We start from the raw sequence: 27239 nt of genomic DNA, 5'->3' as shown, positions 1-27239 counted from the left end.
GTAAAAAAATGGCTGCAGCCCGAAGTGTTGTCTAGCCACTAAATTGTGGAGCGGGTCCTGCTGGACCAATACCTAAGGTCACTGCCAGATGACCTTCAATGCTGGGTCAGCAATAGAGACCCCAAAACAGTGAACCTCCTTGTCGAGATGGTGGAACGATATACAGTGGAGGAGGATCTGCTTGGCCCTACCAAGCGCCAAGGGCCCAGTCTGCCATGGCCTATTCGATCGACTGCTGCCCTTCGAAAGGACGTCCCATGGAGCCCTGGAACCAACACCCCAGAAGGCCAAGGGTCACTCCCGGTACCTCCTCAGCATTCTGTTCCTGTTCGGAAAGGACAGAATGTGCAATGTTGACGATGTCATTCCTAGGGCCATACCCGGGCACACTACCCACTGCAAGAGGAGCCCATGGAATGCGGGGTTCTTTGGAGGGGGTCTTTTTATGCCAATAAAGTATGCACCACACATCTCAACCTTGGTGAGGGGAAATTTGAGTGTGAAGTCCAAGTGAACCACTTCCCTACCCGGGCTTTGTTGGACTCCGGATGCATGGTAACCCTGGTTCATCCTAGAGTAATTGGGAAGATCGGTCCCGCAACCAAAACTTTACAGGTTGTGTGCATTCACAGGGACACTAGAGAGTATCCTCTCATCTCAGTGTCCATCTCCACAGCATGTGGCACTGGTACCGAAGAGGTGGGGTGGTAAAGAACTTAGTACATAATGTTATAATAGGACGAGACTGTGCACTATTTGAAAAACTGTGGGGACTAGGAGAACGACCTGAACGGTCCAGAGACTGGGGAGAAACTAGTCCCTCTGTTCCTACTGTTGAGGGGAATAACCCTGAAACACCAAATGTTCTTAATGTGGATCCAGTTGATGAAAATGCTAATGTTTTGGTTAATGGTAATGAAAGTAGTGCTGATACTCTTAAGGATGCCAAGATGTGTAGTTCACAGACCTACCTGAACACTGAGAGGGGGAAACCTTCCCCTTCTTCGGGTAATGCTGGGGGAAGAGGATGAGGAAGTGGCCTCTACCCCTGCCCTGCTGGATTTGGGTGTTTCCCAGTGGGCATTTGGTACTACCCAGATGCAGGACCCCACTTTGGCCCGTGCACGGGAACAGGTTGTAGTAGTAAATGGGGTTCCCCAAGAGCCAGGTGCGAATGAGCGGTGGCCGCACTTCGCAATATGTAATGAATTGCTTTATTGGGTTACCAAAGTGAGAAAAAATGTGGTAGAACAATTATTGGTACCCCAACAGTATAGACGCAAGGTCCTGGACCTGGCCCATGACAATGTTTTAGGGGGACACCTGGGAGTTGAAAAGACTAAGGCACGGATCACTGACCAGTTTTACTGGCCAGGTCTGAAAGCAGAGGTAAGGAGATACTGTACCTCTTGTCCCACCTGTCATTTGACAGATCCCGTGACCCACTTCCGGAGCCCTTTGGTCCCTCTGCTCATAATTGAGGTCCCATTCGAGGGGATAGCCATCGATATAGTGGGTCCCCTGGTAAAGTCGGCTCGAGGTCACTCCTATATACTGGTGATCCTCGACTATGCCACCCGATATCCTGAGGCGCTACCCCTGTGGAATACCTAATCTAAGGCTATTGCCCAGGAATTATTCCAGTTGTTTAAACGGACTGGTTTTCCCAAGGAAATACTCACGGACCAAGGCACCCTGTTTATGTCGAGGGTTATGGCCGATGTATGCAAGCTGTTCCGGATTAAACAGCTGCGCACATCGGTCTACCATCCCCATATGGATGGGTTTTTAGAACGCTTTAATAAGACCCTCAAGTCTATGCTCAAGAGAGTTTTATTGTTTTATGTTTTGTTAAACATAATTTACAGAGGTACGTTTTTTTAAATTTTTTTATTTATTAAATTGTATTTTTTCATCACTAGAGATGAGCTTTCTGTTCAAGTTGAACATGAGTTTGACTGGAATATCAGCTGTTCGATCGTTCGCTGAAGATCGAACATTATGGGGCGTTTGGGCCAAATTCGAGTTCCGCGTTACGCCCCATAATGCACTGCATCATCACAGTGCATTGCTGGCTGATGATTGGCAAAGCATGCACTATGACCCGCATGCTTTTGCCAATCACAGCACCGTCAGCAAAGAGAGCCTTAATTGGCCAAAGGCAGTGTGCATTTGGCCAATTATGGCTCAGGGGCTTAAGTCCATGCCCCACACTATATAAGGCCACCTGCACGTCGGCCCTGTGTAGTGTGTTGCTGGCGTTAGATTGAGCAGGCAGTCCATTCCTGGTGTACTGTTTCTAATCTACTTCAGGCAGGCAGGTGATTCAGTTAGCTGCAGTGTATTTAATAATATATATACAGTCAGACTGGTGTATGTATATATATATATATATATATATATATATATATATATATATATATATATATATATATATCCACTGTATCCAGTTTAGCTAGACCTTACTGCAGTCCATTCCTCGTGCACTGTTTCTAATCTACTTCAGGCAGCCAGGTGATTCAGTTAGCTGCAGTGTATTTAGTATATATATATATATATATATATATATATATATATATATATATATATATATATATATATATATATATATATATATATATATATATATATATATATATATATATATATATATATATATATATACATCCCGGCTTTGTATCTATATATATATATACTATATCCTGTGTAGCTAGATCTGACTGCAGGCCATTCCTGGTGTACCTATTCAAATACACTTTCAGGCAGGCCAGGCAGGTTATTCAGTGATCTGCAGTGCATAAAATATATATACAGTCTCCAACATATATATATATATCCACTGCATTCCAGTCTAGCCAAGCCTATATCTGACTGCAGGCCATTGCTGGTGTACGTTTTCAAATACACTTTCAGGCAGGCAGGCAAGTGATTCAGTGATCTGCAGTGCATTAAATATATATACTCTCTCCTACATATATGTTCACTGCATTCTAGTCTATCCAAGCCTTTACCTGACTACAGGCCATTCCTGGTGTACATATTCAAAGACACTTTCAGGCAGGTAGGCAGGCCAGTCAGGTGATTCAGTGATCTGCAGTGCATAAAGATATATATACAGTCTCCTACATATATATCCACTGCATTCTAGTCTAGCCAAGCCTATACCTGACTACAGGCCATTCCTGGTGTACGTTTTCAACAACACTTTCAGGCAGGCAGGCAGGTGTTTCAGTGATCTGCAGTGCATATTGATATATATATTCAGTGTCCTACATATATATCCACTGCATTCTAGTCTAGCCAAGCCTATACCTGACTGCAGGCCATTCCTGGTGTCATTTTTCTAGTAAACTTCAGGTGGTCTTTTGCTAATCCAATTTTACAGCATGTCTGCAAGGCCACCAAGGAAAGGCAGATGCTCACAGGCCACTAAAAGAGGGCAAGCAGGCTCTGTGTCTACAGCCAACAGTACTGGTTGTTGACAGGGTGCATCCTCAGCATGTGGCCGTGGGGCACGCTTGTCCTTTTTTTCAACAGCTGGCCGTGTTGAGCCACAACGTGCAGAAGAGTTGGTAGAGTGGATCACAAAGCTGTCGTCATCCTCCTCTGTCACCCAGGCTAAGACAAGTTTGGCTGCCAATGCAGCTGCCAAAGTGGCCTATTCCATCGGCTCAATGACATCAGTCACTCCTTCCCTAGCCCCACCATCATGTCCTGAAGTGTCCCCCGAACTGTTCGACCACAGTGTCGGGTACATGCTGCAGGAGGATGCTCAGCGTTTTGAAAGCTCCGATGATGGTAACCAGGTTGAGGATGAAGGCAGTAACATGAGCCCAGAGAGAGGGGTAGCCCAAGAAGGACAAGAAACTGGCAGTCATGTTCCCCCAGCTGCAGCATACTGCCAGGTTTGCTCCAGTGGCGAGAAGGGAGGGGATCATGAGGTCACTGACTCTACATGGGTGCCCGATAGAAGAGAGGAGGAGGAGGAGGCACATCTCTAATGAGGCAAGATGCCTCCAGGGGCCAGCTTAAGGACAGCCAACTGACTGCATCACACCACAGAGCTCCGAATGTGCAGGGCGCTGCTGACTCGTTTTTTTTCAAAAGTTCTTTGGTGTGGGCCTTTTTTGAGACCTGTGCAGCAGATCGCACCGTTTCTGTTTGCAACATATGTCTGAAGCGTATCAAGCATGGCCAAAACAGCAGCTGCTTGGGTACCACATGCTTTACCAGACATACGTCGTGCTCCCATGCAGTCCGTTGGCAACAGTACTTAAAAGACCCACACCAAAGAACAAGGCGGACCTCTCCTTGTTCCTCATCAGCTGGGATCTCCAACCCCACTATACCTTCAGTCCTCTCAGAGACCTGCAAAGAGAGGAATGAAGGTGTAGAATTAGGTTCCCAATCTGGTACACCTAAATCCAATTGTAGCAGGCAAATTTCTCTACCCCATTTGCTAAAATGTCAAAAGAAATTCGGTCCCAGCCATCCACATGCTCAGTGGCTGAATGCTAGTTTGGCTAAATTGCTAGCACTCCAACTGCTGCCTTTTCAGCTGGTAGACTCTTCCCCCTTTCGAGAATTTGTGGAATGTGCAGTACCGCAGTGGCAGGTTCCCAAATGCCATTTTTTTCTTTGAAGGCAATTCCTGCTCTCTACCGGCATGTGGAAGGCAATGTCTTGGCCTCGTTGGACAGGGCGGTCAGTGGTAAGGTGCATATTACCGCTGACTCATGGTCCAGCAGGCATGGACAGGGATGTTACCTTTCTTTCATGATGCACTGGGTAACCCTGCTGGTAGCTAGGAAGGTAGGACAGGGTGCAGTAATGTTGGAGCTTGTTTCACCCCCACGCCTCCAAAATGCTGGTAGTGGTGATTCTTCCACACCTCTCTCCTCCACCCTCTCCTCTTCTTCTTCCTCTATGGCCTCTTCCTGTGCAGATTTGTCCTCGGAACCAGCGGTGCTCCGTAGGCGTTCTATAGGCTACGCAAGCACTCAGGCAAAAAGATGCCATGCGGTGCTTGAGTTGGTCTGCTTAGGGGACAGGAGCCATACTGGGGCAGAGATTCTGGCAGCTCTGCAGGGGCAGGTTCAGAGGTGGTTGATGCCACGCCAGCTTCAGCCAGGAATGGTGGTTTGCGACAATGCCACCAACCTCCTCTCCGCCCTCCGACAGGGACACTTTACTCATGTTCCCTGTTTGGCTCACGTTCTTAATTTGGTGGTGCAGTGGTTCTTGTGCAGGTACCCGGGCTTACAGGATCTCCTGAGGCAGGCCAGGAAAGTCTGTGGGCATTTCCGCCGGTCATATAATGCCAGTGCTCAGGTGGCTGACATTCAAAGAGAATGCAACCTGCCCAGGAACCACCTAATTTGTGACATGCCCACCAGGTGGAACTCAATGTTGGCAATGCTGTAGCAGCTGCACATGCAGCAGAGGGCCATGAATGAGTACCTGTATGAGTATGGCACCAGGACAGGGTCAGGGGAGCTTGGATTTTTTGCCACGCCAGTGGCTACTGATCAAGGATGCATGCACTGTCCTGTCACCATTTGAGGAGGCCATGAGGATGGTGAGCAGTGACAGTACATGCATCAGTGATACTGTCCCTCTTGTCTTCCTGTTGGAGCACACGCTGCATGGAATAATGGACAGGGCACTTGAGGCAGAACAGAGGGAGGAAGAGGAGGACTTCCTTACCTCTCAAGGCCCCCTTTTTCCAGACAGTATTCCTGCAGGTCTGCCTATCACACAGGAAGAGGAGGAGGAGGATTGTGTCAGCATGGAGGTGGAGCCTGGCACTCAGCATCAGCAGCAGTCTTCAAGGGATCATTTTCAGTCCCCAGAAACCCACTGACTTGTACGTGGCTGGGAGGAGGTGGCTGTGGATCATGTCATCCTTAGTGACCCAGAGGACTCCGGACCGAATGCCTCAGCAAACCTATGCTGCATGGCCTCCCTGGTCCTGCAAAGCCTGTGAAAGGACCCTCGGATTCGTGGTATCAAGGAGAGGGATCAGTAATGGCTGGCAACCCTTCTTCATCCACATTACAAGGGTAAGGTTGTGGAACTTATTCAGCCTTTGCAGAGGGAGCAGAGGATGAAACATCTTCGGGAGGCCTTGCAGAAAGGTTTGTGCAAAGCGTTTATAGAGCCTGGGAGGTTGTAATTTCCTGGTCCTCCTGGACAACATGTTGCTGAGGCTTCGGTCAGTCACAGAAGGAGCGGTGGAGAAGGTGGCCGTCTGACCGATGCGTTCAGACAATGTTTTAGTCCGCAGCCCCAAGATCTGTCTGGCCTGTCCTGCATCCAGCGTTCTATCTGAACGCTCATTCAGTGCTGGTGGAGGCTTCATAACCAATAACAGAGTGCGCCTGTCCAGAGACTCGGTTGATCGGCTCACCTTCATAAAAATGAATCAGTCTTGGGTCACCAGCTACCAAGCACCTGATGCTGATGTAACCAATTAAATTTTTTATGAATGGGAGAACCCTTGAAGACTGCCTATGCTGATGCTGAGTGACCATCCTGTTATGCTGAGTGACTATCCTATTCCTCCTCAATGTTCATGTTGATAGCTTTTTAACAGGGGCGTGTAATTACAATTTTTGCTGTAATATTTTGCAGCAGGGCTCATTCCTGTGCTCAACTAAAGTATCTGTGAGGGGTTGCAGTGTTGTGGCACCAGCACCAGTGCCTAAGGCCCAATTTTTCTGCCCCTGTTTAACAGGGGCATGTAATTACAATTTTTCCTGTAATGTTTTGCAGCAGGGCTTGTTCCTGTGCTCAACTAGAGTATCTGTGAGGGGTTGCAGTGTTGTGGCACCAGCACCAGTGCCTTAGGCCCAATTTTTCTGCCCCTGTTATAACAGGGGCACGTAATTACAATTTTTGATCTAATATTTCACAGCAGGGCTCGTTCCTGCGCTCAACAACAGAATCTGTGAGGGGTTACAGTGTTGTGGCACCACCACCACTGCCCAAGACCCAATTTTTCTGCCTCTGTCTAACAGGGGCGTGTAATTAAAATTTTTGATCTAATATTTCACAACAGGGCCCGTTCATGCGCCCACCAAGAGTAACTGTGAGGGCTTACAATGTTGTGGCAACACCACCACCTCCAAAGGCCCAATTTTTCAGACCCTGTTCAACAGGGGCATGTAATTACAATTCTTGATATAATATTTCACAGCAGGGCCTGTTCCAGCGCCCACCAAGAGTAACTGTGAGGGCTTAAAGTGTTGTGGCACCACCACCAAAGGCCCAATTTTTATGCCACTGTACAACAGGAGCATGTAATTATAATTCTTGATATAATATTTCACAACAGGGCTTGTTCCAGCGCCCACCAAGAGTAACTGTGAGGGCTTACAGTGATCTGGTACCATCAACATCTAAGGCCCAAACTTCTGCAAAGTATATAGGGCAGGCTGTATAGTATATGCAGGCAGTCCCCTACTTTCCAACATCTGACTTACAAACGACTCCTACTTACAAACGGAGGGAGACAACAGGAAGTGAGAAGAAATCTGCTCCTAGGAAGGGAAATTCTCTCCTGTAAGAGTTAATGAGGAAAAGATGTCTCCACTGATGCTTTATTATCACAAATCCTTGTTTCCCTAAAAATCCCAAATTTTCAAAATCCAGTTGTCATTGGGACAGAAAGTGAGGGAAAATCTTCTGAACAGGGGCACAGACAGCAAAACAAATGTTACAGGGGTGATGATAACCCTTCCCTATGTTATCCAAAAAGCTTAAAAATAGATTTTTTTGGCTGGAGCTACACTTACAAAATGTACCTGTTCCAAATTAGAAACAGATTCTTGATCCCCTTCAGTCCGGTTTTCGCCCTCAACACTCCACGGAAACTGCTCTCCTTAAACTCTCAAATGACCTACTAATGGCTAAAGCCAATGGACACTATTCTGTACTACTTCTCCTGGATCTCTCTGCTGCCTTTGACACAGTGGACCACCCACTCCTCCTCGAAAAACTCCACTCCTTTGGTCTCCGTGACTGCACTCTTCGCTGGTTCTCATCCTACCTATCCCACCGCTCCTTCAGTGTCACTTACAACTCTACTTCCTCCTCTCCTCTTCCTTTTTCCGTTGGGGTCCCCCAAGGTTCTGTTCTCGGACCTCTCCTTTTCTCTATCTACACCACCTCCTTGGGTCAGTTGATTGCCTCCCACGGCTTTAAATATCATCTCTACGCTGATGACACCCAAATCTATCTCTCCACCCCCCAGCTCTCTCCATCTGTCTCCTCACGCATTACCAACTTATTAGCAGACATATCAGCCTGGATGTCACATCACTTTCTCAAACTCAACCTATCCAAAACCGAGCTCATGATATTTCCTCCCTCAGGTGCCACTTCCCCTGATCTCCCTGTCAAGATCAACGGCTCAACTATCAACCCATCTCCCCACGCCAAGGTCCTAGGTGTAATCCTGGACTCTGAACTAACCTTTCGACCCCACATTCTATCACTATCCAAAGCTTGCCGCCTCTGTCTTCGCAACATCTCCAAGATACGCCCCTTCCTAACCATTGACACCACAAAGCTTCTACTCCACTCCCTGGTCATCTCCCGCCTTGACTACTGCAACTCCCTCCTCATTGGTTTACCTCTAAATAGGCTATCCCCACTTCAGTCCATCATGAACGCTGCGGCCAGGCTCATCCACCACACAAACCGCTCAGCGTCTGCTACACCCCTCTGCCAATCCCTCCATTGGCTGCCACTCAGTCACCGAATTAAATTCAAGATACTAACTATAACTTACAAAGCCATCCACAACTTGGCCCCTAGCTACATCTCTAACCTAGTCACAAAATACCAACCTAATCGTTCTCTTCGCTCCTCCCAAGACCTCCTGCTCTCAAACTCCCTTGTCACCTCATCCCATGCTCGCCTTCAGGACTTCTCCAGAGCCTGCCCCATCCTCTGGAATGCTCTACCCCAATCCGTCCGTTTTTCTCCTACTTTATCCACTTTCAGACGATCCCTGAAAACTCATCTCTTCAGAGAAGCCTATCTGGCCCCCACCTAACAACTGTATATTTATCTTCTCAATCAGCACATCACCCACAGTTATTACCTCTTGTATCTCTTGACCTCCCCTCTTAGATTGTAAGCTCTAATGAGCAGGGCCCTCTGATTCCTACTGTATCAAATTGTATTGTATTTGTACTGTCTACCCTCAAGTTGTAAAGCGCTACGTAAACTGTTGGCGCTATATAAATACTGTATAATAATATAATAATATAATAATTCAACTTAAATACAAACCTACCATCCCTGTCTTGTTTGGAGCGCCTATATACTGCTGTTCAGAGTATATAGTGCCTGGGGGCCCCACACCTTTTCTTTTTTTTTATTTGGGTGCCGGGTTCCCCTTAATATCCATACAAGACCCAAAGGGCCTGGTAATGGGCTGAGGGGTTACCCATGCCGTTTTTCTCAATAATTTTCATCCATATTGCCGGGAGCCAACATTACATTACAGCCTCTAGCAGTTTTAAATGACTTTTATTCCTTTAGAAATGTCATTTTGTGCAGGGACTGTTCTAAACACGGGAAACATGCGCCACTTTACAGGCATACTATAGACACCCCCCAGGTTCGATATTTAAAAGAATATTTCACTTTTATTTTTTCACTTTAAGCATTATTAAAATCACTTCTCCCGAAAAAACTGACGTTTTAAAAATTTTGTTTTGCATTGATACATGTCCCCTGGGGCAGGACCCGGGACCCCAAACCCTTTTTAGGACAATAACTTGCATTTTAGCCTTTAAAATTCACACTTTTGATTTCTCACGTTCGAGTCCCATAGACTTTAACGGTATTCAAATGTTCGCATGAACTTTCGGTCCGTTCGCATGTTCTGGATGCAAACCGAACCGGGGGGTGTTCGGCTCATCCCCTATTCATCGCTACCCTAGTCAAGCAAACACGGGCAGAAACAGCAAGAATGTCACTAAAACGTTTACAAGTGACCATATTCACTTACTGCTGAGTGTCAAGGATGTACTGCCAAGGATGTAGCTGGAACCAGAACCAGTGACATTCTGAGGAAAGTTGCAAACTGACACGCCAAGTCCATAAACTGTCTGTGCGTGTAAATGCACTTCTAGCAGTAACGCAGGAGCCAGGAACCAAAGTTTATCTGTCTGATATTTTTTCTGGTGACCCCCACTATAGAAAATAGTTGTATGCTATACTTTAGGCTTAGGCCACACTCTTCTGGTTTTGAGTACAACGTTGCATGAATGCGCAATTGTCAGTTAAAGCGACACAGTGTCGAATCGCAAAAAGTGCTCTTGTCAGGAAGGGGGTAAAATCTTCTGGGGCTGAAGTGGTTAAATCAGGGTTCCCAGAGCATCCCTTATGTTAGAGTCCCCAGAGTTCTCCCTTACATTAGAGTCTGTAGAGTCTCCCCTTACAGTGAAAGGGAACTCTGAGAGTTTCAGATGTACTGAAAAAAGGGGAACTCTGTGGACTCTGATGTAAAGGGGGACTCTTGTTATTAACTTCATATGATTAGAAATGTTATTTAATAGAAAAATATACAGTCAGGTCCATAAATATTGGGACATCGACACAATTCTAATCTTTTTGGCTCTATACACCACCACAATGGATTTGAAATGAAAAAAACAAGATGTGCCTTAACTGCAGACTTTCAGCTTTAATTTGAGGGTATTTACATCCAAATCAGGTGAACGGTGTAGGAATTACAACAGTTTGTATATGTGCCTCCCACTTTTTAAGGGACCAAAAGTAATGGGACAGATTAACAATCATCCATCAAACTTTCACTTTTTAATACTTGGTTGCAAATCCTTTGCAGTCAATTACAGCCTGAAGTCTGGAACGCATAGACATCACCAGATGCTGGGTTTCATCCCTGATGATGCTCTGCCAGGCCTCTAATGCAACTGTCTTCAGTTCCTGCTTGTTCTTGGGGCATTTTCCCTTCAGTTTTGTCTTCAAAAGTGAATTGCATGCTCAATTGGATTCAGGTGAGGTGATTGACTTGGCCATTGCATAACATTCCACTTCTTTCCCTTAAAAAAGTCTTTGGTTGCTTTCGCAGTATGCTTCGGGTCATTGTCCACCTGCACTGTGAAGCGCCGTCCAATGAGTTCTGAAGCATTTTGCTGAATATGAGCAGATAATATTGCCCAAATCACTTCAGAATTCATCCTGCTGCTTTTGTCAGCAGTCACATCATCAATAAATATAAGAGAACCAGTTCCATTGGCAGCCATACATGCCCACGCCATGACACTACCACCACCATACTTCACTGATGAGGTGGTATGCTTTGGATCATGAGCAGTTCCTTTCCTTCTCCATACTCTTCTCTTCCCATCACTCTGGTACAAGTTGATTTTGGTCTCTTCTGTCCATAGGATGTTGTTCCAGAACTGTGAAGACTTTTTTAGATGTTGTTTGGAAAACTCTAATCTGGCCTTCCTGTTTTTGAGGCTCACCAATGGTTTACATCTTGTGGTGAACCGTCTGTATTCACTCTGGTGAAGTCTTCTCTTGATTGTTGACTTTGACACACATACACCTACCTCCTGGAGAGTGTTGTTGATCTGGCCAACTGTTGTGAAGGGTGTTTTCTTCACCGGGGAAAGAATTCTTCGGTCATCCACCACAGTTGTTTTCTGTGGTCTTTCGGGTCTTTTGGTGTTGCTGAGCTCACCGGTGCGTTCTTACTTTTTGAGGATGTCCCAAACAGTTGATTTGGCCACACCTAATGTTTTTGCTATCTCTCTGATGGGTTTGTTTTGTTTTTTCAGCCTAATGATGGCTTGCTTCACTGATAGTGACAGCTCTTTGGATCTCATATTGAGAGTTGACAGCAACAGATTCCAAATGCAAATAGCACACTTGAAATGAACTCTGGCCCTTTTATCTGCTCCTTGTAAATGGGACAATGAGGGAATAACACACGCCTGGCCATGGAACAGCTGAGCAGCCAATTGTCCCATTACTTTTGGTCCCTTAAAAAGTGGGAGGCACATATACAAACTGTTGTAATTCCTGCACCGTTCACCTGATTTGGATGTAAATACCCTCAAATTAAAGCTGAAAGTCTGCAGTTAAAGCACATCCTGTTTGTTTCATTTCAAATCCATTGTGGTGGTGTATAGAGACAAAAAGATTAGAATTGTGTCGATGTCCCAATATTTATGGACCTGACTGTATGTATAGTTTATACTATAAAAAAAATTGATGTGCGCTGCTAAAGTGTTTTCTGGTTTGACTTGATGAAAAGGTGGCAACCCTACGTATCACTCTCTATGACAAGCATGCGAGTGAGGGTTTGGAGAGCTTATAACAGGCCTGGTTTGCACCCAGAAACTGATCATATTAATCACCTTGCAGGTGGACAGACGGATAAGGAGAGTACCATTGCCTAACCCGGGATGCTGGAATGAGGAGCAGGAGCACTAGATGCTCCTGACACTATCATTAACCACTTGCCGACCACTGCACGCCGATATACATCGGCACAGTGGCAACGCTGGGCAAATGGGCGTACCTGTAATTAATTGGCGAGGCTAGTGGGCGTGCGCGTAGAGCGTGACCCCACCCGCGGGACCCACGGACTCGATGTCTGCTGGTGTCCCGGCGATTGTGTCACAGAGCCTCAGAATGGATAAGTGCCTATGTAAACAAGGAATTTCCCCATTCTGCCCAGTGACATGACAGAGATCACTGCTCCCTGTCATCTGGAGCAGTGATTGCTGTCATGTGAGTGGTAGCCCACCACCCCACAGTTAGAATCACTCCCTAGGACACACTTAACCCCTTGATCGCCCCTTAGTGTTTAACCCTTTCCCTGCCGGTGTCATTTACACAGTAATCACTGCATTTTTATAGCACTGATCACTGTATGAATGACAATGGTCCCAAAATAGTGTCAAAAGTGTCCGATGTGCCCGCCATAATGTCGCAGTCATGATAAAAATCGCAGATCGCCGCCATTACTAATAAAAAACATTAATAATAAAAATGCCATAAAACTATCCCCTATTTTGTAGACGCTATAACTTTTGCGCAAACCAAAAATATGTAGAAGAATACATATTGGCCTAAACTGAGGAAAATATTTTTAAGGGATATTTATTATAGCAAAAAGTAAAAAATATTGCTTTTTTTCAAAATTGTTGCTCTTTTTTTGTTTATAGCGCAAAAAATAAAAACTGCAGAGGTGATCAAATATCACCAAAAGAAAGCTCTATTTGTGGGAAAAAAAGGACGTCAATTTTGTTTTGGTGTACCGTCGCACGACCGCACAATTGTCAGTTAAAGCGACGCAGTGCTTAATCGCAAAAAGTGCTCTCATCAGGAAGGGGGTAAAATCTTCAGTGGCTAATGAAGGTCCAACATTTAGCAACTCACATGGTTGATGATTAAAAGAGGCATATCTAAGTATGCAGGCATCCGGGGTAAAGATGTCCACATAGACCATCCTCCTCACCGCCGGCTCTCACCGCTGTGAGTCTGCAATCGTGACCAGGAAGACTAACCTGCAGTAGAGTGATTGAACGGCTCACGGACCGCAGCGTGGAAGGGACGGCATTGATGGCGGTGAGGAGAATGGTCTATGTGGACAGCTTTACCCCGGATGCCTGAATACTTAGATGTTCCTGTTTTAATCATCAACCATGTGAGTTGCTAAATGTTATACCTTCATTAAATGTAAACATATTGCTACACTTAGAGGCTCCTCGCTTCTCTTTTATACTCAGTTGTGACATGACACTACTTGTATATCAAGTCAAAATGTATTTAAAAATGTAGCTTGTCTTGCAAAACGCTCTCAAACCAAATTACTCTCAAACCAAGGTTTTACTGTATGTGCAAACCTTACAATATATATATTGCTGTGCTCAACAAAACAAAAATGCAAAAAACATGTAGCTCCACCCCCAATGCATTTCACCACACCCATCATGGCTTACTCACGGGGAAATGGGATGTCTATGCCTGTATATATTGCCACCACATGTTGACCAGGTAACCACCATGTTGACCATCTTTAGCATGGACCCTTGGCTCCTCCCACCATCTTGAAATTGGGAATGAAGGCCTAATAATCACTACTTTTCTGTTTAATAACTCTGCTATCGTGCATAGTAATAGAATAAGAGTATCTCCCGCCTAGGTTGCTATAAGGATGGGGTTGCCTCCCTTCAGACACTCCACCTATAATTGAAACCTAGGGCTTAGCATTACAGAGGGAAAGAGGAGTGAGGAGGATTGTACTGTGTACATACATATCACTTCTATCAGCATGCTTCATATAATTCAATACAACCGATTGGCTACTTGTATTGCTTCCCCCTCTCCCGGTCGGACAACTGCAGTCAAGGGACCAAAAGAGGTCAAAACTACATCACATTCAGATACTTACACTTCTAACATTTGAAAAATACATTTAATGGAGGGGCAGGAGGCGAAGCCTAGCGGAGCAGACATGCATTGTTAGAGCTCCACACCGCTGAGGAGAGAAGAGAAGGACAAAGCGGAGCCTGCAGGCTCAAAAGGTATCCATTTGAACCTTTTTGCCCCAGGGAACAAACTGTGAAAGTTTGAGCAGGAAATATGGTACTGGGAGGAAGCCGTGGCAGAAATAAAAATCACCAAACAAAGAGCTCACAGGCACTCACTGCAGCTGAAGCAGCTCCAGTCACCTCACAAGATACAGCATCAGGGCGCTCTCACAGACAGAAAATGTCACAGCAAGACTCTCCATTTGAGTCAGATACAGAACAAATCCTCTCACAAACTTCTCCACAAGCCTCCTCAGTATCCCCAGTAATATTATTACAATTTGAAAAGATGCTTCATAAGGCTTTAAAACAAACCTCAGACCAAATAACAAAAAGCCTAACCAAAGAAATAAGAGAGCTGGGAAACCGCACCGCAGCCTTAGAAATAAAAATGGATGAAATTGAAATTACAACCCAAGAAAATATAACAGAATTGGAACAATTAAAAAAAGAGAATTTAATACTTCAAACTAAGCTCGAAGATTACGAAAATAGAGCCAGACGTTCAAACTTGTGCATAAGGGGAATACCTGAAACTGTGACAGACCTGATATCTACTATTACTGCTCTATTACAAGAACTAAAGCCAGATATCCCTATTGAACGTTTAGAACTGGACAGAGTACACAGAGCCCTCACAGCCAAAAAGAAAGATGGATCCCCACGTGATATAATCACAAAATTTCATTATTACAGAACGAAAGAACAAATACTAATTGCTGCAAGAGAAAAAAAGGAACTTAATTTTCAAGGACACAATTATCAAATTTTTGCTGATCTATCCCAACTTACTATTACTAAAAGACGATCCATGAAACCCCAACTAATGGAACTGCAACGCCACAACATTATGTATCAATGGGGCTTCCCCTTTTCAGTCAGATTTAACTACCAAGGTACAATTTACAGAAGCAGATCAGCAGATGAACTACAACAAACCCTTTTAAAATTAAATCTGACAGAACCCACAAGCAGCAACACTCCCACACGTAGAAGAATGGCATCATCTTCACCTTCAGGCAGCACCCAGAAAATATCAGAACAAAATGGGAATCATCATTCTCACAAAAGAGGCCGTTATGCCACATCATCCATGGACCAAGAAGATTCAATGGACTGACATCCTAATTCCTGATATCTCTTCATTTATTATACTAAGAGATGGTTCTCTATAAAAAAACCTATATTTATAACTGAATGTAACTGCATTCTGATAGTCACACACTGTGTGGGATCATGTTACATTCCAGTTATATTTCTTATTACTTCTGATTCATATAGCCTTAGAATATATAAGTGAAATAAGGAAATTCTTGTTCAGTTATATATTATCAGGTAATAACAATAGATTTATTACTTTTTAGGACAAATATGTTCAATAATCCAGAAGTAATGGAAGCTTTTTCTTTCTTTTCTTAAAACAAATATATTATTACCTAACTAGTTCCTAGAATTAGGTTTTTGTTTATTCTGGTCTGAAGCAATACAACCTCAATTTTATGAGTTAATATATCTAAACAGTTACATATGAATAAAATATGTAATTGTTTACTCTAAAAGGGTTAAAATCCCAAAATAATTCAAACTATCTTCATCAATACCAAAGTTATTAACAGTACCTTTCTAACTGAATTATTTAGCCTAGGGCAAGACTAACCATATACAACCACCCTGGAATAAATAATTTCAACAAAAACTATATTCTGCACTCCAATTAATGAAACATCATTTTGATGTCTTTTGACATAGCACTTCTCTCCTGTAAGCGGAAGATCCGTGTACCCCCATTAGCCCTCCTCATTCTCCCAACCATATTATGTGGGAGTGTGACAAAGGCACTTATTCCCCTGAGAGAGATATTTATTCTCTTTCACGGGTAAATTGTGATTACTTGCAAAAAATAATTTATACAATGTATCATCTAATCTCATATGTTTTTTGTTTACTCTTTACTCCAGAATTCACTGGTTTCTTTTCTATCTATTCATCTCTTCAGTCCACACAGGTTGATCTGCGCAGTCAGCTCTGCATAACAAAAGTAAGTCAAAACTATTTGATCTATTGCCATGGCACCACTGAATATACTTTCCCTGAATGTTCAGGGAATAAATGTCCCTCAAAAAAGGACCAAAGCCTTCCGTACTTTCCATAACAAGAAGGCTCACATAGTATGCCTCCAAGAAACACACTTCACCAAAGATTCTACTCCAAAATATATTTCTCCTTTTTATCAACAAATTTACATGGCTTCTGCCTGTACCAAGCAAAGGGGAACTCTAATTGCATTTCACCGATCCACACCATTCACCTTATCATCAGAAATTAAAGACCCAGAAGGTAGATACCTGATACTCATGGGTTATATAATGGATACAGCAATCACAGTGATTTCCTACTACGCTCCTAACAAACAACCTACACCATTCCTCTCACATATATTACAAGTGATTAATACACACAAAATAGGAACAGTGATAATGTGCGGGGATTCAAACCAGGTCCTCCTCCCATTTCTAGATAAATCACCTTTTACACCATCCAAAATAACCTCTAGATTACCTTTTTCTCAACTTCTTTCCAAATACAATCTGGTAGATTCATGGAGAGAAAGTAACCCAATGAAAAAGAAATTCACTTATTTCTCGCACCCTCATCAAACCTTCACCAGAATAGATCATATTTTTCTAACAATAGGAATGATACCAGAAATTATTGCATCAGATATAATTCCGATTCCGTGGTCTGTCCATAATGCAGTATACACTACTATAGCCTCAGCCATACCAAAAGCGCATGACCCAACGTGGTACTTACCGGACATAATGCTCAAACACCCACTACATCAGATGGCCATTGAACAAGCTTTAAAGGAATACATATCAATTAATAATACAACAGACATCTCCCCAATAACACTGTGGGAAGCTCATAAGCCTGTCTTGCGTGGTACAATACAAAGACAAATGGCACTATTTAAACGGGAACGCAAAAATCTAGCAAAAAAACTAGAACTCAATTTTAATGCAGCCTACATATCATTTCAAGATAATCCATCTCAGAGTAAAAAATCTCATCTGGAAAAATCTAGATTGGAATACGATCTATTTCTCACTGAGTCAGTTGATAAATCCCTCAAACGCTCCAAACACAATTTCTACATGAATACAAACAAACCAGGTACATATTTGGCTCGGGCATTAAATTCAACTAACAAATCTTTCAAACCAATACGTTTGAAATTATCAAAAAATGTTTACACTTGTAATCCAGTTAAAATAGTCCATAAATTTCACTCACATCTCGCAACTTTATACAAGACAAACAATTAATTTAATCCTACAGAGGCTGAATCCTTCTTCTCAAAAATAACCTTACCTGAGTTATCTCAGAATCAAAAAAGCAGTTTGGATGAGCCTATAACTATAGATGAAGTTGCTAACGCCATAAAAGACCTAAAACTTAACAAAAGACCAGGCCCAGATGGCTACTCGGCTTTATACTATAAAACATTCTCAGAAATACTCTCTCCCATTCTCACTAAAACTTTTAACAAACTTCTAGATGGACATTCTTTTCGGCAAGAAACACTAATGGTAATTGTTTGTATGATCCCAAAACCCCTTTCTGATGATACTTCCTGTGTGAATTATCGGCCTATCTCTCTGTTAAACCTCGATATTAAATTATTAGCAAAAATAATAGCAAAACGCCTCAATAGCATTATAGGAAAATTAATACATAGAGATCAAGTAGGCTTCATGCCAAATAGACAGGCAGGCGATAATATACGCAGGGCAGTGTTATTGGCACATATTGCTAAAAAACGGAAAATCCCTTTATGTTTTCTATCTCTCGATATTAAGAGGGCATTTGACACAGTATCCTGGCAATATATGCAATATTCATTACAAAAATGGGGTTTTGGACCCCACTTTTTAACATGGATCAAAGCATTATATAATAAACCCAAAGCCTATATAAAATATGCTGGATACAAATCTGAAGCCTTTAATATCGAAAGAGGTACCCGACAGGGTTGCCCATTATCTCCCTTATTATTTGCCCTTATACTCGAAGCCATGGCCCAATACATCAGAACAAACCAAACTATAACTGGCATTGAAGTAGGAGGTATTACACACAAATTATGTATATTTGCAGACGATATATTACTTTTTCTATCATCACCACAGGTCTCTGGTCCTAACTTAATACCAGCTCTTGATGGATTTGCAGCCTTATCCGGCCTTATGATTAATCCTAAGAAATGCCTAGTGCTTAATATTTCACTCACAAACATGGAATTGATCCGGGCTAGTGCTGCACCCCCATTCACATGGGCAGAAAAATCAATCCCATATCTTGGAATTCATTTAACAGCATCTCATTCTGACTTATTCTCAACCAATTATCCTCCTGTATTAAGACAGATCACAAATCTAATAAAACAATGGTCGCAACTTCCTTTATCCTGGATAGGGAAGATTAATGCAATCAAAATGACTATTCTACCCAAATTCCAATTCCTTCCTATTTTTTGAGAATAGTACAAAAAAGAGCAACTTCGTTTATATGGGGCTCTTCTAAACCACGTATACCTATACACACACTACATCTTCCCAAAAATAAAGGAGGCCTGGGATACCCTAATTTTACTAACTACTACAGAGCAGCACATTTGGCCAGTCTGTCCAAATACCATGCAAAACAGGAAATCCCATTATGGGTATTTATAGAGGCTTCAGAAAATGACCCTCTATTAATATCAAATTTATTATGGCTTGATCCTAAAGACCGCTTTAAAATTCATAATCCCATAACTAAACACTTCTTATCTCTCTGGGATAAATTAAAAACCAAATATCAGTTACAATCTCCACACAATCCTCTCCTTTCTTTTATCAGAAATCCGGCCTTTTATCCGGCATGGATCTACCCAAATTCTTTTAAAGCTTGGACAACATCAGGCATTCAGACACTAAATGACTTCATAGCATCTAAATCATTCCTTTCATTCCCATCGCTTAGAGAAAAATATGACCTACCAAACTCTGAGATATTTAGATATCTCCAAATCAAAAATTTCTATACACCATTCCTAAAGGGGGATACACCATTATCCCAATTATCCATTTTTGAATCAATCTGTACAAAAGATCCATTTGCTAAAGGTACAATTTCATCACTTTATAATCAATTATATGGAGTAGCAAATCTTAATAGACCCTCTTACGTTCAGAGGTGGGAGGAGGACCTGGGACAAACTTTAGAAGACACGGACTGGTCTAACATATGGCTCACATCTAAGTCATCTTCACCCAACATCTTAGCACTGGAGACAAATTATAAAGTCCTAACTCACTGGTACCTTGTACCCGCTAGAGTGGCAAAATATTCACCTAATACCTCAGCTCTTTGTTTTCGAGGATGCCCAGAAATAGGCACATATTTTACACATATGGTGGACGTGCCCAGTAATCCAAACCTTCTGGAAGGAAGTCTTCGTGATTGCATCTAAAATATTTAAAAAAATAATACAACCAGATCCATATTTAACTTTACTTAATCTAAAACCGGAATGGTTAACACTCTCTCAATTCAAACTTATGATCCAACTAATAACGGCTGCAAAACAAACAGTGGCCAAGGCATGGAAATCTCCTACATTGGTACTAGCAGAAACAATTCACAGAATGAATAATACAATGTCCCATGCTAAGATGGTAGCCATCGATCAAAATCAAATTCCAAAATTTGAAAAACTTTGGCATCCTTGGATAAAACAACAGTTCCTGTCAAACTTTAATGACTCTGTCCTGTTGCCATGGTAACAGATTAAATGACTTACAGAGACACCCATTCTAAGGCTTCAAAGAGAACTAAAAAGAATAATAAACTGACGAGCGGGACAACCTTGTGGACCATACCTCTACCTTTCAACCCTTTTTCTTCTTTCTCTTTCCTTTTCTCCACCTTACGATTAAAGCTCATTATCAGAATTTATTTGACCTATATACACTCTACTTGTAAACAATATTATAGTAGGTATAAATCATTTAAATACCTACAAAAGTAACTAAGGAAATATATATCTTTAATTTAGGTTTACGTGAACCCAATGTTTAATATTTGAAATTTCATGATATTTACCTATATAAACCCTACTGTAAAACAATGAGCTTACTTTATAGATCCTTGTAAACTTACTTTATGTATCTTTATAACATTGTATACTCAATAAACTTCTTTTGACAAGGAAAAATACATTTAATGATGTATTAATGATTACAGAGATGCAATCATTTGTGTCTTTCATATCTGTCTGGAGTTCACACTTTAGGTTTTATGGGACCAGTACAAATGTCTGGTTTTATGGCTGTGTGTTTGTTTCTTTGTTTTTGTGGTTTTTAATGATTTGGAAGCATGCATATCTTGATGATTGGATTCTTTATTAAGTATTTAAATTTAGCTGACATACTGTATATTTGATTTTTTGCTTTTGAAAGATGTTCTCTTACACTATAAGTAGGATTTTAAAATGTTATATTACTTTTTTCAACTTTGCCAAATCAAAAAGTGATGTATCATTTGCATAACTTTACACATTTTGTGATGTCTTAAAATAAAAGAGTTTTTATATATTTCTTTGACTGTGCAGATAGACTTTTGTATTCAGTTCCGGCCTACAGAGAATTATAAAGCATTTTGTAAGAAATATACAATATAAGAGACCATTATTTGAAATCAGTATGGCGAATATCTCCACAGCCACCGTGTATTTCCCTTTGGTGCTCAGATAGGCCGGGATCATGGCAATCCAGACACTGCAGAACACCAGCATGCTGAAGGTGATATATTTGGCTTCATTAAAACTATCCGGTAAAGTCCTGACAAAAAAAGCTATAATAAAACTGACAGCAGCCAGGATTCCCATATAACCCAGGACAGAGTAGAACCCGATAACTGACCCTTCATTACACTGAATGATGATCTTCTCCTGGTATGAGTGTGTGTCCAATTCCTGGAAGGGAGGAGAGATGGACAACCAACTAATACAGATTATAACCTGAACAGAAGAACAAGCTAAGACTATACAGGTGGGCAGTTTTACTCCAATCCATTTCCTCCACACGCTGTTGGGTTTGCTGGCTTTGAAGGCAATGCAAACCATAATAGTCTTGGCCAATACAGAAGATACGGCTATTGTAAAGAGAATTCCAAAAGAAATTTGGCGTAACAAGCAGGTTACATCCACAGGACGACCCAGAAAGAGGAACACACAGAGGGAACCCAACATGATGGAGACCAGGAGGACAAAGCTGAGGCTCTTGTTATTGGCTTTCACAATTGGTGTGTCCTGGTGTAAAATAAAAATGACGAGTACTAGAAGAGTCTTCCCAAAACACAACAGTGAGAGGACTATAAAAACTAGTGAGAGCGTGTCATCAGTGAAGGAAAGAAATTCTACTTCCTTGGGAATACAGCGAGTTCTGTTCTCATTTGGCCATTCATGATCGGGGCATTTCATGCAGTTTTCACTATCTGGAAAACAAAATAAAATCAATGAATACTGTGATCACTTACAGGATATCTTGTTTGGTTTATATATATTAATATAATCAAATATTAATATGCGTCAACATATCAAATCAGCTAAGTCGTTTATTTCTAGGTTACAATTCGGCCTTTTTAATGTTCTTTAGAGACAATACATACAAAAGAGCATAACCACAGTAATATTTCATAGTCATTACCTGTAATATTTGATATTTCTCCATATGAACACAGGACACAACTATGACAACAAGGGTGTATGGAAGAGCTGAGAACTTTCCGGTATCCTGGGAGACAACTTATTGAGCACTGAGATTTTGGAACCTAACAGAAAGCAACATGTTGTATGTTATACAGTATATATTTTATATTGGTTTTAGAAAACCAAGTTTTCAAATGTATAATTGACACTTTACAAGTGATGTAATCTCATCTCTATCCTAATTTCTCAGATAAAATCTCTTCTCCTATGGAGAGCAATTATTGTGCTGAGATTCTTCAACTTGTAAACCATCTGCTGACTGTGGACTTCAACAACGCTTTTTATTTTAATTTTAATTACCCAAACTCTAAAACATTTTTTCTGATTAGTAAATGACCAAATGAATGTGTGTGATTTTTTTTAAATATCATGTTATGCTTACACCTAACTAGATTTTAAAAGCCAACTTATTATCTTACATACTTGACTTCAGCTAAATATTTTTTGATATGTTACATATTTCATGCATGAATGAACTTTATTCATGAAATTATTCATTCAATAAAGACATGACAACATAATATTATTTGTGTTTTTCTAAGGTGAGACTGTCTTAAGTTTTATTTCTTAAGGCAGAACTTCTGGACGTCCATCAGAAAGTACTTGCGATGTTATTAATGGAACCCAAACACAAGCTGTGGCAAGGTGCAGTGCAAATGTACTTAATGCCACCACACATCTCTTCTGGCATAGCTTTGTGCACCATAAACAACTACACATTGGCATTATCCATCAGACCCCATATAACTTACGTCTCGTTACATGACAAATTAGATCTAAAATATTTTCTGGCTTCCTTACAAACCTGGATGATCTCAGAGTAAACCGCTCCCTAGAAAGTGGGAATGAAATTGCCTTTCAGTCAATGGGGATAGAAGGAGGCTTTAGACATGACTGTCATCTGTTATAGTTCAACCTCAAAGCTTCCTCCTACTGCCTTCTCCAGCAATTCAATTTCCTCCAACTACCCCTCTTACCAGAGTTCCTCCAAAATATCCAAAGCCAACATCTCATTATAGCCTATTTCACTTCCTGCCAGTGTTTTTGCTTCCCTAGCGTTATTTTCGCCCATCATGGCATAATACATTTTCATAGTAAGATTTCTAATGATTTTTTTTTTCAGATCCACAAACACCTCATACAGATGTAATGGGGGGAGGGGTTCAAGATGGAGCATAGGTACACTATTACGTAAGAAAAATTGCTTCCACTTCTGTAAACCCAACAAGATACACTAAAAATCTTAATAGTTGAGTGACTGATTGCTAGATTTTTCCTTTTTTGGGTTCCTCATCTGGTCCCACTTCTTCTTTTTCTTTTCACCCCCCACACTTACACTTGGGGATCTCCTCATTACAAAAGGTGATTGAGGTTGACTGATACATATGTCTGGCCCCCAAATCATATGTAAAGCCTCGTACACATGGTTAGATTGTCGTACGACTGAGCGTCTGATTCTTGTCAAAAGCGTGTGCAGGATTTTGTCTAGCATACTAACTATCCGCGAATTGATGACGTACTACAAGAGTATAAAGAGAAAGTTTGTTTCTCAAGTGCCACCCTTTGGGCCCCTTCTGCTAATTTCATGTTAGTAGAAGTTTGGTGAGCGTTGATTCGCGATTTTCAGATCTTACAAAACAAATGCCTTTTAAAATATGTTTGGCATAACTACATCAATATCACCAGCAAAGTAGCTTCATTATTATCCCATTAAAGAAGATAAATATGTGCGCTGAATTTTCGACATTTCATCAATTGCCACGTCACGAATGTTAATTCTAGATTACAAATGGTAGTTTACAACAGTGGTCATCAATCCTGTCCTCAGGGCCCACTAACAGGCCAGGTTTGCAAGATAACTGAAGTACATCACAGGTGTTATCATTTGCTGCTCAGTGATTGCAGTATTCTAGTCTGCATCTCCCCAAGGTAATACATAAAACCTGGCCTGTTAGTGGGCCATGAGGACAGGGTTGATGACCACTGGTTTACAAGATCGAACTCTTCTGGGTCGTTCCTAGATTCCGATCATGCGTGTTTGTACTTTCGACTTTTGTGTGACGTTTTCTGTACTGACCATCCAAAACTCGAACGTTGAGCTGTCCTTCATCAAAAATTTACTAGTCTGCTCATCCAGCTTTTGTCTGACGAAAAAGTGAAATCGGCTCTCTAAAGCACCGTACTAATGATCTGAAAATCCACAGACAGCTCGTCATACGAATTTTCCCATCTAATTTTTGTATAGTGTGTACTGGCCTTAAGTGTGGTAGCTTCTTGTTCCCTGGTAGTGACCCTATGGGATTCACAAAGATTTTTCTCCTCTCCAAGTGGAAGTTGCCATTGTCATTCCTAGGGGTTGGTCGATGTAGTTCACCATGGAGAGGCCTACCTAGTGTATGTACCCAGAGGGCATATGATGTTAGTAACCATTGCCTCTATTCCACCTGGTACCTCATTCTTGCCACTTACAACCTTTTCATGATGCATCTTGTATCCCCACTCTTATTTTTATTTATATGCTTACTTTTATGTTTATTTGAAAACTTACCCTTGCCTTCAGTGTTTATCAATGATTCCTTGAATATATTACCATCAACCCACAAAGAATCAAAGTCAAAGTTTGGGAGAGATATATTTCTATTGCAACATAATTTGATTTAATGAGTTTGGTGTTGAGGAACTCAAGAGGCCTGCACAGAACTCTGATCCTAATATTATTTATCAGTTGATCGTATGGTTTCCAGAAAGTCCACAGGAGACAGAAAGGGACTTAAGCCTCGTACACACGGTTCGATTGTTGGCAGGGGATTGTCTGTTGACAGACTGTTGTCCTAAAATCTTACCGTTAGTACGCTCCTTTTGACAATTGTTGTCCAATTTCCGGCCAACAAATGTTGGATGACAGGCTAGTACATTTTCGTCGGACAACGGCTTGACGTCTTTTTTTTGTGTGGTCAGTACACAAATCCGTCACACAAATGTCGAAAATTACAAACACGCATGCTCAGAATCAATGCTCACCAAACACGAAATTAGCAGAAGGGGCCCAAAGGGTGGCGCTCAAGAGCTGAAATTCCTCGTAGTATGTCACTATGTTCGTGTTTGTTGCATGACTATCGTGTAACGTTAGTATGCAAGACAAGATCCTGGCACATGCCCTTTTGATAAAAATCAGACACTCGGTTGGCCAACAATCGTATCGTGTGTACAAGGCTTAAGACCCCATACACACTATTAGATTTTCTGCAGATTTTTGTCTTCAGATTTACCAAAACCATCTAGCACAAGGGCCTGCCTGATTGCATACAAATTGAAACTCTTATGCCCTGTACACACCATAGGATTTTCCAATAACAAAACCATGGATTTTTTTCCGAAGGATGTTGGCTCAAACTTGTCTTACATACACACGGTCACACAAATGTTGTAGGAAATTCCGATCGCCAAGAACACGGTGATGTACAACACGTACAATGTGCCGAGAAAAATGAAGTTCAATAGCCGGTGCGGCTCTTCTGCTTGATTCCGAGCATGCGTGGACTTTTGTGCATTGGACTTATGTACACATGTTCGCAATTTCAGCCAACAAGTATTGTTGTCTGAAAATTTGAGAACCTGCTCTCAAACATTTGTTGGCGGAAATTCCAACAACAAATGTTCTATGGAGTATACACACAGTCGGACTTTCTGACAACAAGCTCACATCCAACATTTGTTGTCGGAAAATCCGATCGTGTGTACGGGGCATTATGGTTTGACCTCATATTATATGGTTTTGGTAAAAGTGACAAAAATCTGCAGAAAATCTAATAGTGTGTATGGGGTCTTAGAGAGAAATGCTGGAGAAAAGACATACATACATAGACTTACATAATTCTTGCTATACCTTGGGAAAAGAAGAGTCCTTGCTGGGAGGTAATAGTTCTGATAGTTGATAGTTATGATATGAATGACCCACATTTTTAAGACTTTTTTCTGAAGGACCTTAGAGAATCTCATATACCGGCTTATATTCGGGTCGGCTTATACTTGAGTATATACGGTAGCTTTACCTGATTTTTCTTATTTTTCCATTTAATTAAAGTAGAATTAATTGCAAGTGTCCAATAACGAAACGAATTAGTAAGGATATTCCCGACAGATCTTGTAAACAAACTCCCATTAACAAAAACATGGTTCTTAACGGTGAACTGTATAGAAAGGTCTTCATTTCCTTCATTTGTACCGAAATTATCATATGATATCATGTTTGAGCACAAGTTCAACTGCAGAGTAAAAACATTCCATAATATATTATATATCATGGTTACTGAATTACTACATTTAAGTAGCTGTAAACCCAATTACTAAAATACGTTTACTATTAATTTCATTTTCAAAATTAATTTTAAATATATATATATTCCATGCTCAGGCCCTTCCTGTTGTATGGTGGACTCCTGTCTCCCAGTTGTGCTGCTATGTTACCACCTTGTCACATGAGATTCCACCATTGACTACAAGTGACCAATTCAATACATTATTAGCAAGCATGGTCCATTGTTGTCACCATCAGGAAACCCACCCTAGAAAATGCCATACATCATCATGGAGTGAATGCAGAGAGGAAGTGGTTGCAAATAGGTTGCAGCAGATTGCAACACTCAGATGTAACCGAAGATAATAGAAGTTGGAAACAAGTGAAATACTATCATACCCTCCAGGCGCTATTAAGGACCCCCACAGGTCAGATAGACACAGTACCAGACACTATTCACCTCCTTCCTTTTTTCTTAAACAGATAGAGTTTTCTCATGGTGGCATTTAACCCCTTTGCCTACCGGGCACTTTTACCC

At 41.6% G+C, this 27239-nt stretch overlaps 1 protein-coding gene across 1 annotated transcript in view; it reads right to left on the bottom strand.

Annotated features, from left to right (window-relative positions):
- Positions 1–21222: 21222 nt before the first annotated feature.
- LOC141112914 (vomeronasal type-2 receptor 26-like) overlaps positions 21223–27239 on the bottom strand; it is a 55825-nt gene continuing 49808 nt past the window's right edge. The window contains exons 3-4 of the mRNA XM_073606019.1: positions 22343–22466; positions 21223–22130 (exon numbers count right to left, since the gene is read on the bottom strand). Coding sequence (XP_073462120.1) covers positions 21223–22130; positions 22343–22466 — 1032 coding nt within the window. The remainder of the gene's footprint in view (positions 22131–22342; positions 22467–27239) is intronic.

The sequence above is a fragment of the Aquarana catesbeiana genome, linkage group LG11, assembly GCF_042186555.1.
Source record: "Aquarana catesbeiana isolate 2022-GZ linkage group LG11, ASM4218655v1, whole genome shotgun sequence".
In the NCBI taxonomy this organism is placed as follows: domain Eukaryota; kingdom Metazoa; phylum Chordata; class Amphibia; order Anura; family Ranidae; genus Aquarana; species Aquarana catesbeiana.
Note: the sequence above shows the minus strand (reverse complement) of the source record. Positions and strands in the feature narration are given on the sequence as shown.